At 40.1% G+C, this 21,052-nt stretch overlaps 1 protein-coding gene and 1 long non-coding RNA gene across 2 annotated transcripts; one reads left to right on the forward strand and one right to left on the reverse strand.

Annotated features, from left to right (window-relative positions):
• Positions 1 to 726: 726 nt before the first annotated feature.
• On the forward strand, positions 727 to 8,189 carry LOC136350690 (lysine-specific demethylase RSBN1L). Its single transcript, XM_066302670.1, has 7 exons — positions 727 to 925; positions 1,612 to 2,840; positions 2,964 to 3,431; positions 3,610 to 3,746; positions 3,804 to 4,086; positions 4,226 to 4,376; positions 4,652 to 8,189. Exons 1-7 carry the CDS (start codon positions 727 to 729, stop codon positions 5,434 to 5,436), a joined length of 3,252 nt encoding a protein of 1,083 aa, XP_066158767.1. The 3' UTR covers positions 5,437 to 8,189.
• On the reverse strand, positions 3,502 to 7,966 carry LOC136350693 (uncharacterized). Its single transcript, XR_010734189.1, has 3 exons — positions 7,869 to 7,966; positions 3,786 to 4,115; positions 3,502 to 3,727 (listed from the first exon to the last, which is right to left on the reverse strand). It is a non-coding gene; the product is annotated as an uncharacterized lncRNA (long non-coding RNA).
• Positions 8,190 to 21,052: the final 12,863 nt, after the last annotated feature.

Consider the following 21,052-nt stretch of genomic DNA (forward strand, 5'->3'; position numbering starts at 1 on the left):
CAGAGCAGTGTCATGAAGGATGTGGAGATGTCGCCGGCAACTTTCATTCTGGCGTCAGTGGCGTATCGTCAAAAATATTTAAAATTTTTTGCTAATGATTGGAAGTCATTCGACAATTTATCCGTTGCTGTACCACTTGTCCCAGCGTTCACTTGAAATTTGACAAACCGTCCAGTGTCCTTTTTAATAAATTAATCGTTGCGGTTTCCCTAAGGTGAGTTGACTATTCGAAACTCGACGCTCATGTCTAGCCGTCACTTACATCCAATACGGATAATTCCGGCGTTGCCATGATTTCAATGTGTGAAAATAAACAAATGCAAAAAAACATTTATGAAGGTCACGTTCCTCTGAAGCCTTGACTAAGGTCTCACTCACTTTTTAGCGTATAGAATAGACACATTCCAAGCCTATTGGAACCTATTTATATAGCCCCAAGTTAAGAATAATGCCCAACATTTCTTGTATCCTACGAAAAACGTAAATATTACCAGCAATCCGGCAACTTTGCATTATACAAGTAACTTAAAAACATGGCGGCGCTAGTGCGAAGTAATGTCTAATTGTATTGTTTTAATGAAAATTTTGAAGGAATTTGTCAATTAAATGATGTTAAAAACTAATGTGAATTGACCGGTATAATAATTAACATCCGTACATCATTATGTGATTTACCATGCCTTAAAGGTGTATTCTCCAGTGTCCCGGGCTTTCCTAGTTCGAATTATGGCGTCTGCGGATGAGGCACCTGGGGAGGATGAAAACATGGGCCTTTTAACCAAAGTGACTGAATATGCAAGTGAAGAGAATTGTTCAATGTGTGACTTAGTTGTTTCTGCATGTAACTGCAATCAAAGAAAAGAGTTTCATGTTGAACCTGACCAAGAACCTGACTTACCTAATGGAGCCAGAACTGGCAGTACCCGTAAATATCATTTATTATATGTATTGTATAGTAATGCCCTGATAACGATATATATGTGCTCTCTACAACATTACTTACTTGTAACATAAATAGGCCATTTTAAGAAACTACTCCTGCTAACTTCATCACCTTTTTAATGCTCCATGTCAGCTCTGAAATTTGCATATATTCAGTGTTTCAAACTCAAAATATTTTTATTTAGGCTAATCTTTAAGAGGTCCAATAAGTGCCAAAAAAAAGGTTAGAAATATTTAAATTAGAACTAGCAACAGGAAAACAAGCCAATTTAAAGCAGATTTTGTGAAATGAGCCTAGAAAACACAGTTTCATTCATTCCCCCTTTTTTCCTTGATGCTCCTAAAACCACTAGGAATGTTCTAATTTTAAAAAAGACATTTAGTTAAGTTTCTCATTGCACAACTTTGACACAATTTAACTGATCTTATATTTTATGGATTGAGATTTCAATGGTGAACCTCAAATTTGAACTGCTCTAGACCTTGAATTTGAACTACCTTGTATATAGAATAAATATAATAAAATCTATAAAATATGGATCTATATAAATCTATTATTTTTTATGAAATTTCTGCAAAACTCTACTGTGGCATTGTATATCTGTATATATTATATTCAGTAAGTACTACATTGTTATTTACTATTTCAGTCTTTTCATTATGTTACAGAAAATCCTTCATTCAAAGAAGTGGTTTCTTTGAGCAATGGACAAAATTCTTTGGAAGCTTTTGACAAAGAAGTGGTGTTTAATTATCAAGATGAACACAATCATTCTTTTAGTTTTGAAGTTCCCAAAACACCTCCTGTCATTTCAAGACCTGACTCAATTCAGGTCCATAAAATTACTCCCAATGAGCAAGTGTTTACAGCAAATATGATAAAACATGAGGTGATAGAACATGCAGCTGTTGAGAGTAGGATACCAGAAGATGAGATGACAGTTGATGATAGGGCGGTGAAGATCGCGCAAAATGCACTTTTTACAAATGCTGATTGTGATAGCTCTAGTACTGAAATTGATAAAGTACAAAATGAGCCAATGGAAAGCAATCAATTTACCTGTGAGAAAGTGCCGAGCAGTGCTGAAGAAGTGTCCAACATGTCAAATATAAAACTGGAAGGATCAAGTGATCATCCCTTTGAAACACTGATGTTATCAGAAAGTTCAAATGCCTTACTTTCTACTTCAGTACCAAATAATGGCTGTGATACAATTTGTACAGTTGATTCAGAAGTGCTAATTCCTAATACTACAAATAATAATACTATAAACGTTCAATGTAAAATGGAAACCGATTCCATCATTGAAACTGAAAAACCTCATGCCCAAATCATCACAAAAATTGAAAATAACATTCAGATGTCAGAAGATTTTGCTCTTGCCCCACCCATCAAAAAGAGAAAGACCTGTTCGATGTTCATAGAAAACCTAGATCAAGAACTGCTTGAGGGCAAGAAAGGGGTTGAGCTTTTGAAAGCAATTGAAGACCAATCTAATAAACATATGGTGACTCACATATCTAGCTCAACAGAATCTGCATCATCAGAAGTAACAGGATCACCAAGGAAGTGTAGAACTAATTCAGTTGACTTAATAGAAACTTCCAATCAGAATAATAAAAGGTCTCATTTTGATGAAGTGGATAATAGTGAAATTAAACCGAGAAAAATTGACTTTTCAGAGTACAAAAATAATTCCAGGAGTGACTCAAAGTCCTCAAAATCCAAAGACTCAAATCATCGAAGGCATAGCAGTAGTAGTAGTAGTTGTAGCCGAAGGCATGATTCAAAAAGTAAGGATAGTAGTAGGAAACATTATAGTCGTTCAAGTTCACGGCATCATGAATCCATGGCAAGATTACTTACTAATGGAAACTACAGCTTTACTCCTGAAGATGTAAGTAGTAAAAACAATATACTGCTGGCAAAATTGATAGTTTTATATTATGCTGTTATTTTCGAGACACACACAGTATAATCAATGTCCATATATTAATTTGATTCTTCCAATCTATTGCAGACGTCACTGAGATATAGAAAGTATTTTCACTTAGAAACGCATACAAATGGCGGGGCAGGAATTCTGCGAATGTACCAGGATGAAATTAAACATTTGAGTTCAAGCGAAATAAAGGAAATGGCCCGGGAATGGTTCAAATTAGCATTTGAGGAGGACAAAAATGGTCATGCAAGATTTGTGATTGCGGTGATTCATGGTGCAGCTACTTACCTACCAGATATATTGGAATATATGGCTGAAACTTACCCGAACTTAACAGTCAAAAATGGTCTTTTGAGTAAAAGCTCAGATATTGAAACAACAACTTTATCGTCGTACTATGGAAATGTTTGCCAGCATTACGAAGCGGGAACTGTGCGATTTGGACCACTTCATCAAATTAGTATTGTTGGGACTGCCCATGAGGAAGTGGGTGGTTATTTTCAAGATATTTTGGATCTTTTGGAAGAAAATCAGTTCCTTAACATGGTAAATATTGGTCATTCATAAAAATACTTATGGGGAAATGTATTTTTGAGTGTAAAGAAAAATTACTGCAAAAAATGTAAATTGTCTACTTCGCCGAAAGGACGTTTTATAAGCCAATTGATGTCTTATGTATTGTCAGAACGTTTAACTGAAAAATGTCATTAATGATCGTTTTTAGACGATGCCCTGGGGGTCGTTGTCCATACTAGACCAAATGAGGCCAACAGAAAGTAACGATGGTCCGATAATTTGGGCCAGACCTGGAGAGCAGCTAGTTCCAACTGCCGACTGCAAAACTGCAAATAAAAGAAGACGGTATGAATTAGTTGCCAACAAATTTTCTCGGTATCCTACCAGTTTACGCAATTTTAGAACGGGTATTAACGAGTTGCGAAACCTACAGTATTTACCCAGGTTATCCGAAGCAAGAGAACATTTGTTTGAAGATAGAACGAGAGCACATGCAGATCATGTTGGAGCAGGTCTCGATAGAAAAACTACTGCGGCAGTCGGAATTCTAAAAGCAATTCATGGGGGAAGAAAAGAAGGGACTATAAATAGGATAACAAAAGACGTAGTTGCCTTTTCAGCCAAATATTTTGATGTATTGGCGGAGAAACTTCAGTTGGATTTACATGAGCCACCCATCTCACAGGTATGTAGGAAAACCCGATGAAACTGAATCTTGAAATTTAATTATTAAATTTATTTAACGTTTACTTTGTTATAACTAATGAAATATTTGTATTTATTCTGTATTTGTTCTCCTTGTGGATTCGCTATTTTTGTCTTAGTGTGTGCAATGGATTGAGGATGCGAAATTGAACCAGTTACGAAGGGAGGGCATTGAATACGCTAGGGTAAACTTATATGATAATGACATTTACTTCTTGCCACGTAATATTATTCACCAATTTCGGACGGTTAGTGGAGTAACTAGTATTGGTAAGTAGAATTTACTGCTACAAGATTATTTAGATTTTTATCAATCTATTAAAAAAGTAGAATTAAACTTTATCATATAACTTTTTGTTTCAAATCAATCAATAAACTGTAATTGAATTAAAAGAGTAAAATAAGGCAATTGAGAATAAAAATGAGTCGTACAGCCATTTTTTTTTCGTCAGAGCCGAAGAAAGTGAATTTTCATCTTGATCTAATTCTACAAATGTAGAACATTCCGTATTTCACAATGTAATGAAAAATTCATTCCATTTCAGCGTGGCACGTCCGGTTAAAACAATACTACAACTTCGAAATGATAGAGAGCAAAGAAAACGCCGCAAACAACTGCAAGGCTGTTACGAATAATCACAAAGAAATATCGTCAAAACCAAACAATTTTGATGTGAAACTTCCTGGCGTGGAGAAAGTAAAACAGATCAATTTTGAAAAACTGAAAATAAGAATGGGGGAAAAGGAAAAGGGGTACCACAACAAAGAAAAAAGTAAGCTTAAGTCCAGTAGTAGTAGCGATGAGAAGTCGGCTAAGGAAAAGGAAAGGGCCGGGTCAAAGGAAAGAGATAAAAGTAGAGACAAGAAGGAGCATAGGCATCGAGATCGGGACAGGTATAAAGGACGTAGTAGGAGTAGGGGAAAACACAGACATCGAAGTGAAAACTCCCATAAAGATAAGAAAGGAAAACACAGTAATTACTCGGATAAAGAGAAATACACAAGCGAAAAGAAGCACAGCAAAAGTAACAACAGTACTGTCAGTGAAAATAAAGACAGTGCAAAGATCCATGTACAATCCTCCGGTTCAGCGACAGATGTTTCGACGACCACAATTGCATCTCATCATTCCGATTCGCCTTCACTGAAGAGCAATAGCTCAAATTCCGTGCTCGACTCACCTGCAAAGTTGGATCAACATTCGGGTAATGAGAGCAGTCCCGTGAAAAAGCCTGTTAAGTTAAAACTCAAACAGTTACCTCCACCACCATCAAACGACATTCTAGGAGACATACTTACGTCAATGACCAAATGTGATCCACAAATATAGTATTAAGAACACGGGCCGAGTATGAACAGCCAAAACAGTCTAAGAGAATGTTTTCGGCCATTCTTATTCAGCCTATCTCACATACTGTAAATTGATATTTTGGTCGTTCTTCCCAACGTATGACTAGTATAATTAGGTTCATCCAAGATTAGGTATTTGGAAGTATAATTTGTAATTTTCTGGTTTTAGCACGTTCGACACTTAGCTAAGTGCGAATTTATCATTTATGAAATTTGTTTTTAAGTTTAAGTAGAATATTGGATGGAACGCGATATTATTGTTGTAAGATGATAAGGACATGAAATTTGGGTTGAATTTGGCATCGAATTAGATATTGCAACGATCGGAAATGCAGGAAGTGTATTTTCGGTCGGAGCAAGGTTTCGCAATCTTCAATTTATATTGGAATACGTTGGAAGGCTTTTTCACAATTTCAAATTATTATATTATGTGCACGTTATCATGTTCGACAATAAATTACGTGAGAGCCTTTTTATATTTCCACGCATTTAACGTTTTTTTTATACTATTTTTGAACAATTTTTTTTTACCAGTCTGTATTTTTCTATTTTCATTTATATATTAAATGAAACACGAAAAAAAAACATTTGGCGCAGAAAAAGAAAAGAAGATAATATACGACGTGCACCATAGAGGGGAAATATTGTCTCCAAATCTCTGGTCCTCTATAAGGGACTGCCTTGGGCGGACAATTACGTCTCCGGCCGAATCGATAAGAGATTGACCTGACAAAATGGTGGCGAACTGTCGACTTGACAGAATAGTGATCGTAAGGGTATGTAGCAAGGTTGGTTTCTACGTTTCTTATGTGGGGGCCATATAAATCGGGCTGTTATGAGGTGTCGTGCTCCATATTGCAAATGTTTTACTTATTTTTGTCCTTGAAAGACCATTTCAATGATAACCGTTTACTGCGTGATTCATGCTAAGGTTTTGGTTATAATATTTTATGACTAATATCCTGTAAAACTCCTTGCTTTGCTCTCTTATTGGTTATTTTCGCATACTTTGTTTTTAAGTCCTTAATATTCAAATAAAAAATATCAGTAAGTAGAAATTAATATTAGGCTAATAACTGTACGCTTTCGTCTCTAATCTAGTGTAGCGGTGAAGACGGATTAATTTTGCGAAAGCAGTAATTTGGTGGTGTTAGTGAAAGGTATGAGTGGACCTTTATGACATCACCAACGAGCAGAGATATATAAACCTACGATGTTATAGCACCTAAGTTGTTTTGACTTATCGTCGATTCGGTGAGCCATCGACGCAAATGGATTAAAATTTGATTTGGTCTTCAAACAATTCTCTTAGCAAGGCCGCTGCGGTTGTCTGTCACATCTGCCTTTAATAATGAAATTCTCTGTGACTTGTGTATAACAAATTTTTGTTACAACATCAATAAAAGATCCATCTATCTAATGTACGATAGCCTAACAAAGCAGTTTTTCTTGGCAAATTTCATGTTTCCTTATCGGCTTGTGAAAATACATGCCAACAAACGATATTTCAAGGTACTTTTTCCTTAATTATTTATTATTCAGTATCGTTGGTAGGAATTAAAAAAAATCATTCTGTGATATCTGCAAATTTACTATTAATTTGAGTCTGTTGTGGTGACTAGTAATTAAATTTCATAAGCTTTATTTACCTTTAAAATTTGCCAAAAAGTAGTAGATTGGGGAGAGCCATTTACGATGTTACTTTATAGTGATTTAAGTTCCTTTTGCAGTATTAATTGATGCTTTTTAATGTTTGTAGTTATTATTAAAACCTATCGCTGATTAATTTGTATAGTGTTTCAAACTGTATTGGCCCCATTCCTACGTGGTAGGGATCTGCGATTTTGGCAGAAATTATTATTTAATAAAATTATTCACTGAACATGCCATATTCAGTGAATAGTTTTATCGTAAAATTTGTGTACGCAATTATTATTCCAGTCTTGTATTAAGTTGATTAGTGTTTATCTTCGTAAGTTACTAAGTTATTAATTTTAGTTTTTAGTTGTAAACCGAATTGGAAACGTGCAACTTATTTGCAACCACAATAACTGTTTGTTTTGAAAACGAGTATCAACACGAAATTTTGCAAATACGTTCTTCGACGTAACGCGGATTCCTGTGTAAATAAGCGAACTTGCGTCGCAAGTTCAACCTAGAGAGTTAAGTATGTAAAAAGAGCTATATTTATTTCATTCTTGAATATATTCATAAATGTATATTATAGAATTTCTGTATATACATAGTATTTTGTAACAAATTAGGGAAAATAAGAGCTACGATAGTTGTGCTCATTAACAAGAGATAGATTATGTTTAGTTATATTTCCAGTTAAACTTAACTGATCTATGTTTTCACGGTTCATTTTAAAGTTGTATTAGTGCTTATGCAGGAGTAGGAGTACATACATACCTATATGAATATTGCCATTATGAATTCAAGATTAAAATTTTTGTACTATAATATTATTTTACACGTGCTGTTAAAAGGCTTCTACTGTAACCAACGGACGGGACTGTACTAATAGTGAACGAATATAATTGATGTCTATTCAATTTGTATTAGCGGTACGTTGTTTTTATGATTTAATTTCAGATTTTATTCTGATATATAAAATTCTTACAAAAAACTGTTGGTAGAAGTTAGCAATGCAGATTTTTTATCAAATGAATTCCCATAAGCGTAGGATGTATTGATTATTTATTCTAACGAAATATAGAATTTTTCAAATCATACTTTTAATTATTGAAATTCGATCTCAACGGTTGTGACCCTCGCAACGTCTTAAAACCGTTGCTGACTTGGTTCGAGAACTAGTGAGCGAAGCGTTCTTTCTCACCTAAACCGTGTCCGCACCTCTTGGAAATCCTAAGAACCTAAGAATAATTTGGACCACGCTGTACACGTCCGAAATTCTTTTTGTCGCGAGACGAACACCTGCAGTCGACACGTCTCTAGCGACACCTGTCAGGGGGCGGGCCAATCCGACCTTTTCTCTCTAATCAATACGGCGCGCGAATACAGATTACTCAATATCGAGGAAATTGAAATGAGCTCGATACGGAGAAATTGACTAGATGGAGGCACATTCGTCTTTTTTCATCCGAAAGTAAGAAACGCTTTTCATCTGCTCCGTTTTAATGAATGTAAAAAAGCCATTAGGAAATTTGTTTTGGAACAATACAGGCGCGTTAATATATTGTTTAATTAATTCATGGTTAATTAATTGGTTATCAATCGCCCATTCGAGTTGAAGCGTATTGTGAACCTTAAAGACGCCAGTTTTAAACTGCAGCAGTGCAAACGCTCCGAAGCGCATATTTTTCCGCATTATTTCAATTTTTTCACGAATTTTCTAAAAAATTTAATTATGCCCTTGCGAAAAACCGGCCTTCCGTGGCGGCCGAGCGTACGTCGGCGAGCACTACCAGCTCCGCCCGTTGCGCCACCAGTGCTCAGTGCAGTGCCACGATCGCCCATGGTGAAGGGGTGACTCGAGGGTGCTCCACTTTCTTGAAAAAGATTAGTCGAGTCTGAAACAGCTCACTCTCCTCCTCTCTCATTTTCCTTGCGGCAAACTTTGGATCATTTCGCTCTTTGTCAGTTTAAGTTTTTTGACTAAGAAGTTTTCTCATAAAAATTTAAAAAAAACTGTAAAAAGAAATGCGCGTGGAAATTTTATATTAACTCGGATTAACTTGACTAATTTAGTGTGGAAACCGGCGGTTAGTTCAAATTTATTCGTATACTTCTTTCAGCTCGGAGTTTGCTCAGGAGGATTTCAAATAGATTGACGATGTTTTCTTAGAAAATTAGAATTTGCGGGAATTTTTGCCGGAGTTGGGGCTTGACCACGAATCTGCTCGAGTTAATATTTTATACGTGTCGACTTGAGCTTGATCGATTCAGCCAAGCGGGGCACTGCAGTCACTTTCTTAAATGGATTATCCCGCATATCGGCCAAGGATCATCGTAATTTAGTCTCGCGCAGTTATCAACAATACGTAAACGGATACGTTATGTTAACGCAAACGAAATGTAATTAGCGCACTACCGGGGGAACTTCCGAAAGTGTTTTTTTTTTGTTAAAGCAATCCACTAAGCAACCTAAAAAACGTTTCACCAAAAAAAAAAAAAAAAGAAAGAAAGAAAAGCGGTCTTCGCCGCTAATCTAAATTATTAGAATGAGACACAGGACACCGCGGCACAGATGAGAGCAGGGGGCAGGGGCTAAAGGGGGTGTGCGACGGATGCATATTCTAATTACTTGGGGTGTAATTGATTTGGGTTTCCATCTCCTGAGACCAGGATGGATTGGTCTCAGGAGACGTGATGTTGGCATAGCCAGCCGCATCGGCGACAACGACTTCATATTTATTTAATCCGGACCCCTGCGATCATCCTTACACACCCCCTTCGTTTAGTTAATATGTCAATGGGTTTTTTCGAAAAGCAAAAAAAAAATGTCTGTTTTTTGATTTAAATAGTTCGGACTCGATTCCTTAATTGGGCGCGTTGATTTCGTGCGGAGGATGTCGCTCCTGGTTCTCGAACGATACCACTCGCGACTGGTGGACCGACGAATAAAGGGACGAAACTAATACGATTTATTTCGAGATGTAAATAACCATTTCATTACCCCCATCCATACCCCTAGAACGAACGTAATACTCAACAATAGAGAGATACACTCGAAATTTCAAATCCGCGACGATAAAGAGCTTTTGCTGATGGTTTCTAAGCGCTTTGTGGGAGCGACATTTTTGATGGTCCAAATCAGATGGAGAGTTAATCGTATGGAAATTAAAATATCTAAGTAATATCCGACCAGGCGAAATGGAAACCTTAGATAAAAATATCGTTGCGTATACGATTCTCACGATGTATTTGATTTTATTCTACATTTGTACGTATTCAAATTATTCCTGCGAGTGAGCGGGGAGGTGATTGACAGCTAAATCTATAGGACAAAATGGTATGCGTGTCAAATATCGTGTTATTTATTGGGTGTCTACATTTTTTGATTCGGCAAGGGGAGCTCGGTGCCCGCAGAGGCACAAACTATTGAATTAAATTACACGCACCGCATTTCAGCTCAAAAAATTACAAATTGTGTTGCACGTCACCCGTCGCGGTGTCCGCGCACGGCGCAGGGCGTCGCTCCAATTTTTAATCCCGTTCTGAGTACGTTCAATTCCCTCTAATTCGATTATTTTCCTTTATCCTTACTCCCAGATATTTCCGTGCGTTTTCGCCACCATAAATCTAATGAGCAACGTGAAATAACCTATAAATTCATTGGTTCAGCCAAAAGAAGAGCAAAAAGGGCCCGAATTCCTAAAACGCCGAATAAGATACCTTAAGCCGCAGAATAACCGGGGATTTTACATCTCTACATTGGAACTTAGTTCTGAGTCCTGCAGCCGCTCCTCGAAATATCTGATATGCAGATTTTTGTTATCGCTTGCCCGCAAACAAATGGGTTCGCATGGAATAGGGGTTATCGGATCAACCGAACAGCTTGATGCCATTTAAAGATTCACGATTTAGATATGAAAATTTCCTTTTCGGGAAATTCTTACGTATAGACTGCTTTTCTGGCGAGAGGGGCCCCCAAAAACTTACGGATTACGCGGACTTAACAGGATAATTAGTTTTTCTTTTGCGTCGCCACCGGAGTACCGCTACGGCTGGAGGCGGCCGCCCGGCGGCCGCAACAATGCTCTCACGAGACGCTGCGATGTTGTTCCGGTCGGTCCGGCAGTTCCTTCGCGCCGCGACCTTCCGGGACGTTTGTTGTTTATTTATTCGAAAGAAAAAATCCATACATGGGGTTTTTAACAGAGTGGAAAGCCTCAATAACACGTATCACTGCTGAAAGAAAAACTTATTCGGCTTTTTGTTTTAAAAACGAAGCAATCTCGGTATGAAAAGCACCCATGTGATTAATTTGAACGATGCATGACTCTCCCAGCATCAAAAGGTTTTGCTTTTGAATGGCAAAGGCCCATGAGCTCGTTTGATCTTATATTATGTGGCGCAGGCCTAAATGAAAAGTCCTTTCTTCTCGCTGATTTGCCGTCTAATAGACCGCAAAACCAAACAACAAACATCTCATCTCTTATTCTTGTTCCTCAATAATGTGCGCTTAATTTCTTTGGAGTGCTTGTAGTCACTGCCCCCAGTTCGGCATTCCCCTTTTTAATTTATATATGGCGAATTTGCAAAGATGATGATGTTTTATGCCTCCTTTCCGGGCTGTTGCTTTGATAAAGTGTATTGAGCGGTTATTTTCAAAGTCATTCGAACTCAAGCCGCCGAAAGGGGCAGGTGTCGAAGCCTTACAAGGTATTTGGCGTACGGAATGTAACGACAACCGTCGGGGGCGCTCGCGACGCTCGCCCAAACGTCCGTTCGAACGTTCGGCGAACGCCGGATCGCCGCGCCCGCGGTTTTTCCAATACGTGCGGGAGTTTTTAATTTTTTTTTTTTTTATTTTGACGAAACCCCCGGTCGACTTCGGCGCCGGGCCCTGGACACCTCGCGAGTAAAAATTCAGCGGGGTAAAATCGGGAGAAGCAGAAAGCCAATCCCGCGGCCCTAAGCGCCTAAACCAACGGCCGTTAAATATTTATTTATTCCCGTCGAACGCATCAACGAATCGTTTTGAAGATTAATCCAGATGAAACTTTTTATCCACGTCTGAGTGCCGTAATCCCAAAAATAATATAACCTACTCTTTGAGTCTTAAAAATAGGACATAAAATATACACTGTCAAACGGATGTACAGCAGGATTATGTAGTCTTAAGCAGAACAAGCATATTTACGCACTCGTCTATGAAATATTGCCCCATAAATTACGCTGTCCCAATTCAAGACCAGTTTGCAAATTTGATCCAACAAATAAATCGTGTAATACGCCTTTAACTCTAAAAAGGGTTGAAATGATCACTGCGAAAATCTCCCTGTCACATAAATTTTACACATTCGGTATTAAGCGAAACGGTATTAAGCTAGGCTAGACTCCCTTTGGTTTGAGGCTCACTAGGCAATAATGATGTAGAATCAATCAGTCGTATAAAAGCTAATAAATGTCCGGTTTTGGCCCGCATCCGCAGTATCGGTAGCCAGTACAAACTCCAGAAAAACCGAACGAATAAAATTCGAATAAAGACCTGGAACTTTATATATAATATCTTGCTACTCCGCATATTGTAGTATATAAAATAATAGGATTTTGCAGGAAAATGCGGCTATTTAGAACCCCTAGCTTCTACTTCTAGAAAACTGTATTCGTTTCGAATCACTTACTTTATAAAATCACCCTCCAAAAATGAGATTTGGGAGGTTTTATGTTCGCCTCAAGTCGTATTTTAAGCCGCGGGGATAGACAGGCTCTCAATAAAACTGTAAATATGTCGCCTTAATATAACGGCAGTCGCTTTCGACCGAGATCAAGACAACGCCAAGTTTGCGCTCGTTCTGGCCAAGTTCGTTTCGGACAAACGGCCACGCTGCAATTGCAAAAAGTGTTGCGGTGTAAACGTCACCACCTAGCAAATCTCAACCACCCCAAACGAATGTGTCAATGTCGACTTTGTCACATGTCGAAGCTGTCAGTAATTTCGACGCGCGTCAAACTGAGCCAAGTTTGACGCGAGAGCGAGGAGTTCCGGCAGGAGCGGGGCCGTCGCCATCTTGAAAACGTTTCGGTCGTGCGGCCTCCGTCGCCTTTCACGTTGCACTAAACGTGTCTAATTTTACGGTTAAGTACATAACTCAATTGCGCTAATCGTAATTAGAAATCCATATTAATAAGCGCAAAAATCAGCTTAAATTCGCAATTAAAATGTAAATTCGCTGTAATAAAAAACATACCTTGGTCTAAAGCAGAACAATAACTTTTCCTTTATGACTTTCTAACTGTTTTAATTTCTTTCTGATGGCGATTAAGACATTCGTTGTTTCTTGTAATTATAATTGAAGGCAGGAGGGACGGGGCTGCGGAAAGCAGGAGGGTATATTTTAAATTTTATGCCGTTCCGACTATTTTTAAATTCCTCCGAGCCGGTAGTGACTACCCTAGGCCATTTGTCATTAGAAAAAACCATCGGTTTTTTTTTTCCACTGCGTTTCGGTGCCTTGGAGACAGCAGATGTAGGACGTCTCTGCGGTGCCGTCCTCTCGCACCAAACTATTTCGTTTCCCAATCCGGGCATGTGTTCGGTTTCCACGGTAAAGGCGATCCGCAAAACGATTAGAATAATTGCGGAAACACGGATCGATGTAATTAGCAAAGAGAGTTTTTCAAAGCGCCATTAACGCGTCGGTCACTGCTGAAAGTAAATTTCCGCGTTTGATTGGGTCAAAAACCACGGGAATGAACGCTCTCGACGGAAATCAAATAAGATCATCATTGCGACAGGGGTTTTAAAATTCCCTAAAGACCGTCCGTGATATTCCTACCCCAGAAAATAGTAATTCTAATTACACATCGCCCAACAGCCAAGGTTACTTAATTTTCGGAAGCCCTGGGGAGCACCCTGATTGAATGCCTCTCGGATCTTATTTCTTCTGGCATCATGATTTTGTCTACGATATCGATACGTAACGCTTTCTTTAATTGTTTGGGAATTTATTTGCCTCTACGTGTATGGATGGTGTGGGAAAGGGGGGGAGCCGGCAACAAATTGCCCTAAGTTGCGTCGTTTACAACGCGAGGAGCCTTCGTGCGATTGTTGCAAAGAACGGCGTACAGGGTGTCCCGGGGACGACGACGCAACTGGGGATCTGGACGATCTCGCGAAACGATCTCTGCGATTTTGTCACCACGTCACGATTGTGCGTGTGTGTGTGTGTGTTTTTTTTTTATAAATCAAATATGGCGCTCCGAGGACGCAACGTTTAAAGGGAGGTGCACGCTTAATTGGAGGAACAGCCACTTTTGCAGCGCAGAAAGTCCCCAATTAACGAGCGATCATCACTCCCAACGCGAATTTTCGACGAATGTGTAGCGTGGGAGTTCGGTAGATGCGACTTTAACGGGAACCATTGAACCGCCGGGGTGGGTGGGCGGGGGGGTAGTCAAGAATAGCTAGCGCGTCCGGAAGAGCAAGAGCAACGAAAACGACTTTGAGTATCAGCGATCCGCGCACGGCAAGGACGAGCTGAAAACGATGATTTATAGGCCCTAGGGCACTTAAAAAAATAATAATAAAAAAACCATTCGAAGCTATCGTCTACCGTCACGATATCACATAAATTATCGGAGCGATATTTCAACGCACCCTTATGTAAACCTCGGTAAAACCGAAAACCTAACTAATAGCTGTTTATTAAAGAGATAGTCGAGAAATAAAAAACCACTCTCGCAGGCTATTCCCGGCTATCCGTCATCGGAATATTTTTTATCTACTGTCAAGCCGCAACATAAAACACTGCAAGATAAAGTGGAGTAGTTTCCTCCAGAGAGCTCTAACGGCCGAATTCGATATAGATGGGCAGGGATGGACGTATATTATGACCCGATAGCCGAAAGCTTGAAACCCATACGTCAAAAGTTACGTCGACACCCCACGTCACACGTCATATCTTATATACCGTTTTAGTGAACGTTGCCCCGTTGCGCCTAACCAAAATGCGCCTTTATACGTTCTATCTCGGGCTAAAATATGAACCCCGGTGTGACAGCGATGACCCAATGAGAATGGGAATTTCGTGAAATTACGATCGCTCCTAATCGAACACCTACCCGGGCTGGAACGTCTCACCTAATGACGTACGTCGACGTGGACGGTGGGATCCCGTTAGGAACGAAGGCGAACTGCCCTTGATGAACGAGCCGCGTGACGCTCTTCAATCATTTCCCGCAAGCGGCCGAACCGCAAGTCTGACGGCGCGCATTCGTACACTTTTTTGAGACGTCCGGTATACGGATCTGACAACCCCGCTTCTTCGCCCGAAGTCCTGGTCGTCGCGGCACCCCGCACGCCGAACCAACGAAATTTCGTGGACAATTCATATGGTGATTTGCAATTCCAATTTTAAAGTATTAGCAAAGTGTCCATGACTATGGAGACGCGTCGAGTTTACAAAATGAATGTGCTCCCTTTCCTCCGTAAAAAATGGTATTCGATATTTTCGCATAGTTGACACGTGTTTCGAATAAATTTATGCGAGAACAGTTCCAACTTATGCTGACGCAAAATTCCGGGTGGATTTGGGGGGAGGAGGAGGAGGAGGAGGATGGGGGGGAATTGTATCTGCACATGTATAAAGTTAAGCCGCGCCAAGAGAGGGTTTTGGGGACATCAAGAGCGATCTTCACGTGCAATTATTCCTAACAATTAGGCGTTTGCGAATTGGCACCCGCCGCCGTCCCGTTCGAACAGGACCACGGTTTGATGACAAACTCGAGCGCGTTTCGCACTCTTCATCGGTTCGCGATCTGCAATTGAAGAGGGCGGAGTTTCGCCCGAACGCGCAGGTGTGATTTTTTTTGTCACTCCTTCACTTCTGCCCGGAAATGTGCAATATTTCCGGGCGGAAATTATGGGCCCCCGTTTCGACCTTTATTTCACAACAACAATGAAGATCAAGCGAAAGAGGTGTGGTTAAACTATTACCGGCTTGTCCTCCAAAATTCGTTGGCCCCGAAGGACGTTAATATTGTACGGTGCGATCGAATTCGTACGAAGGTACCCCCGCAATCCATAAAGTGAGACCGTACCGAAACGTCGGGCAACGTTTCGGGGCGATTAATATTTATTTCTGTCTCGTCTTAAGCTATCAAAGGCATTACTGCGGTATCCGGTTACCCAAAACACTGATGCGCCTAAGGAAACAAATCCCATAAAAAAAGAAGGGGATTTTATTTGTTTGGAACGCTTTGTATCGGACACCCGAAAAAATGCCAATGGGATACGAATGGAAAGCTTTTAGATGAGGTAAATGTCACGTATGGACCAGTCTGGATCACTTGCTAGTCCATTTTCCAAATTAAACCAGTCACACTAAAAAATATACACTTTTCTAAAACGAGTCGGGGGTGCAGCGTTTTAAATAATGCCGTTTCGGCGCTTAGGAATGTGTTGGAGGATTTATCTCTATAAATCATTCGGTATCAGCTTGAATTTTTGTATACAGTCGGTGTGGCTCAATTTGTTCTTTATTTAATTATTTGCCACTCACTAGCAGCACTTAAAACCGAATTAACCCTCTCGAAAATATATGGAGCGTATAAATGCCCCCGCAACGTAGGTGCCAAAGGGCAAAACGCAAGCCTTGGGGATGAAAGTACGTCGAATACTTTAGGAAAAACGTCTCGAAATTACGCTGGTGACCGGGGCAACGGCGGAAGTGGACGTCGGACCAGGGCAGCCCCATCAGCGGAGGTCCGATGGGGAGACCCCGGCGACCCTGACACTCGAGTCGCAATTTTGGGTACTATAACGCTCGACCACAAAAAGGTCCTCCGGTCGCAGAATCGATGAGCTTCAAAGGTCGCTCAGATCGCTCAATAAATTTCCCAAACCTGAAGGTTTTCTCAAACACGCACACAAAAAAAAAGTTATGCGGTGCGACCTTTGTGTGTTGTCTATGAGACATTTTGATGTCTCATGAATAGATGAGTAGTAAAGTTGAATACTGACTACTTATCAAGTCGGTATTGGAGGTACCTTACCTTCATTCGTAACACGTTATGCATTATAAAGCTTACTGAAAAGCATCGTGAAACTCTGCATACACAGAGAGGCTTGTGAAGCATCCGTTAATGCATGTTCGAGTGGCAGGATCTCATCTCATGCGAACTTCTAACTATACGAAATGGGCTTTTATTTGGAGCATTCCCCGCACTCTTGTTATAAAGGCTCTAAATTGAATAAGTCGGGTTTTCTATTGCAGCCTCTGGGTGATTTGTGTTAAACATCCTTTATTCCTTGATTAATACAAGATCTCGTATTTACACACGGAAATGTACATGTCATCCTTAAGCCGTATGGAAATGTTGAAATAAAAATCCCACTTTGGAGACGATAAAAACTGAGCCCGGAGGGCAAATTATATTTTAAAATTCGTCACCGCGAAGGGGGAAGGGGACCCTCGAATTTCTCTAACCTCTCTAGCATGGCAAGACTCCCTCTGCATAACTGCAAATATAGAAATGCGGACCACTCCGTCACCCTTACTATTAACTTTTCCAGGGCTATAGGGCCGAGGGCTTTCCTATAAATCTCTCGAAGTCATATCTAACCGCAACGTCCACTTCTCTGTCAACTTCAATGCGTTTCTGCGTGCGGTAAATTAGCTTTCGAAAAGTGCTATATTTTATATTTCTCCAGGGCACTAAAATTTGCGGCTTTTGGACATAGAATTTCGTTAAAAACCTCTAGTAATTTCGAGGAAAACTTGTGGGGCGCACACAATACGTGCCTCCGTTGAAGCACACGCAACGTACATCGTGCAATGAAAACGGCCTTTGAGATCTTTTCAATTAAAAGCGAACTAAAGCTGGTACTTCTTGGAACACGCAACTTTTCTTTCATTCAGCCCGGTCCGCGGCTAGTCTCGTTCGCGAGACTCCCATGCCGCACGTCCGTATCTTGGGCACCCCGTATAAGATTTTGTGGAATTTATGCAAATTTGAAGGAAATCATTCCCTTAAAAATCAACCCGAACGATAAATATGCCACATAGACCGGTGTTAAAGTAGTAACTTCAAATTCCACAGATAGCGTTAGGTACAAGTTCTTAGCGCGAACGATTCTAAATGCAAATCGTATTGAAGCTAAGGGACGTGCACGAAATACATTGGATTAATGTACATTAAGTTGTTAGGAATATGGACCTCTGCAGCATTGGCGACATAGTAATTGAGGTGAATTGTAACAGAGAACCGAAAGTGGCGGCTTTGACTGATGATGATGTCGAATTGCGAGGCTAATGTAATTGCGGGTGTCGGAGTGTACTGAGCACATAACACTCTATTGACGTCAACCAAACTGCACTGTGAGCCTTGGACCTAAAAGAAAATTATCTCCTGTGCCGATGGTCAGATGAAGTCCTGCTAACACGTAGTCGCGGTTCTCGAGCTGCGGCACGTTCGTTTTTTTGGCTCAAGTTTGACTGTGTCCATTTGAGAAACTCCACACGATCCAACTGAAGAGACGTGAACTAACAAGCTCAAGCACCTTAAAGCGTACCGAAAACCACATTTACTATAACGTATTTCAAGGGTCTTTTTTTGTCGTGAAAAATGCAGGTTTTTTTTTGTTCGTCCTAAGCTTTCCATGTAGTTTGGATTATCCCAACTAATTCCCGTTGCGACAGACCGCAAAACCGCCCCTCATCTTTGTCCTTCGTTTGACGGTCAACAATTGCTCGGGTTATCATCGCCAGTTCCCAGATGGGATCTCCTTATTTTATTAACGAAAGTCATCCCTCCTTACATCCCACCCCTAATTCATTAGTCGATGTCGGTAACTTTTTAAATATTTATATAGATAATAAATTAAGGATTAACGGATGCAAATGAGTGGTCAATTCAGACGGGAGGTCGGAGGAAGGTTTCTAAATAACGAAATACGGACAGGAAAAAGTAATGTAGTATTAATTACACACTACTCGCAATTAGGCAGACCTTTGTTTACATATTCCCCGTCCTTATCAAGAATGATATCCAATTTCACCCCTTCTCACATTTAATCTAGGGTGACATAGTTCCTACACAGAACTGTCATCTTGTGAGAGCTCTGCCCAGAAAATCAGGAATCATTTATCTTCGAAATGGGATCGCTTCATTTATTCCGGTTTTTAGGGTTAATTTCATTTATTGCCGGTACCTTACCCGAATTTTCCCTTTTATTGTTGGAATCTGTTCCCATTCCCTTCCATGCAAATGCCTTTATTACAATCGCTGGACACATTCAATTTATTATCAATGGCGATCAAAGGAGCTTAAAGGAAAAATTTTTTTATGATGGTTTTTTACAGAAATAACAACAAACAGGGTGTCCCGTCCGAAAAGTGCCAGTTTCAGTCACCTTTCGAAGAGGGATTTGCACCAATTTTTAGTTCATACATTTTCGCGCCCTCACATAAAATAGTATTCCCAAAAAATAGGCCCGAATCGCTCGGCGATTTCAGGAATTTTAACAACGCAACTCCGGCCAAAACTTTAAAACGTCGATATTGAAGGTATCGCAAATAAATAATCTAAAAGCGCTGCTCATAGCACGCACTCTCCGCCTCTGACTTTTCACTCCTAAATAGCCGAAACTTCTACTTACATTAAATTCGAGCTCCGTCCATGTTTGCTGTTCGGCGATCGTGCACCTTCGGAGACCCGAATAGAAGCGAGCCGACATTCCCGGAACTATCGCACCAAATCGAACTTCACAAATGTGATTTTTACCTGTTTTCAACCGGACACAATCACGCACAAAGACTCTGCACGTTTATATGAAATTATCCTTTAACTTCGTGCAGATTTTTCCAAATATTTACCAAAGTTTCACTGGATATTTGATATATTTCACGGGCCGAACCGTTAGAAACTCGGAGACGTCAAGAAAATTGACAGTCGAAGCGTTATTGTTTTGTTTCCGAATCCTTGACGTAAAGCGTCGCTTCCAGTGACGCAGTTTTCCGTACACTTGTCAGTTGATAGTTTCTTCAGTTTTCCTCGATTAGAGTCAGTGCTTTTTCCCAGTCCAACGTGAGCTAGCTCCAGAATATTCCAGTAGGTTCCTATTTTCCAGTTAATTGCAAAGCTACATACATACATATCGAGAAGTGCACGTTATTTTCCCGCAAGGAATGCGTATGGTTCGCGCGTTAACCCTACTTTTATTGTAAATACGTCTGAAAATTCAAATGCTCGAGCCACGTTAAGGTATTCCTAGATATTTCTCCCAATAAACGGCGACAGATATTGTATTATCGCTAGGAGGCCGGAAATGTAACTTTTATTGGCCTACGAATATTTATGACTGGGAAAACCTCAACATGGAGACGCTGCGTAGCTGTCGTGTTGAGCTCATTCATTGGACGAACGCGGAATATTTCCACAACATACGAAGTTAATGCATGGCTTTACCATTTCCAGCTTATAAAGCGCCCAGTCGTTCCGGGCTAATCCGCAATCGCTCTGGGCATGCATTCCATATGTGTTTTTTTGTATTTGTCGGCACAACGTTGGGAACACTCTCCGTAGTTAATAAATGTTAATTTATTAACAAAATATAGAAATGCAAAACTAACGAATTTACCACAACTCGATACGCCTCCGCCTTTTTAAGTCTCGACGGCCCATTTCCCCCCTTCGGTTTGCCTTTTTCGTTTTGGGGAAACACCCAAGTCCAAAAGAAACATCCTCGACACTTGGCCATCTAGTAGCGGCGAGAGTAGTAACATTGTTGCGCAGTGGTTCGCCCCGAGATGGCTCTGTCTGTTTGCTTGCAGTTATTTTTTTACGGTTGTTACCTTATTACGAACCCTAATGCCATAAAATTAAGACCTACGAAGTAAGAATGTACTAAATCTCCGATATGTTCGTACAGATGCATGTCTGATGAGGCTAATGGACTGAAACGT

Source organism: Euwallacea fornicatus, chromosome 3 (genome assembly GCF_040115645.1).
Source record: "Euwallacea fornicatus isolate EFF26 chromosome 3, ASM4011564v1, whole genome shotgun sequence".
Lineage (NCBI taxonomy): Eukaryota > Metazoa > Arthropoda > Insecta > Coleoptera > Curculionidae > Euwallacea > Euwallacea fornicatus.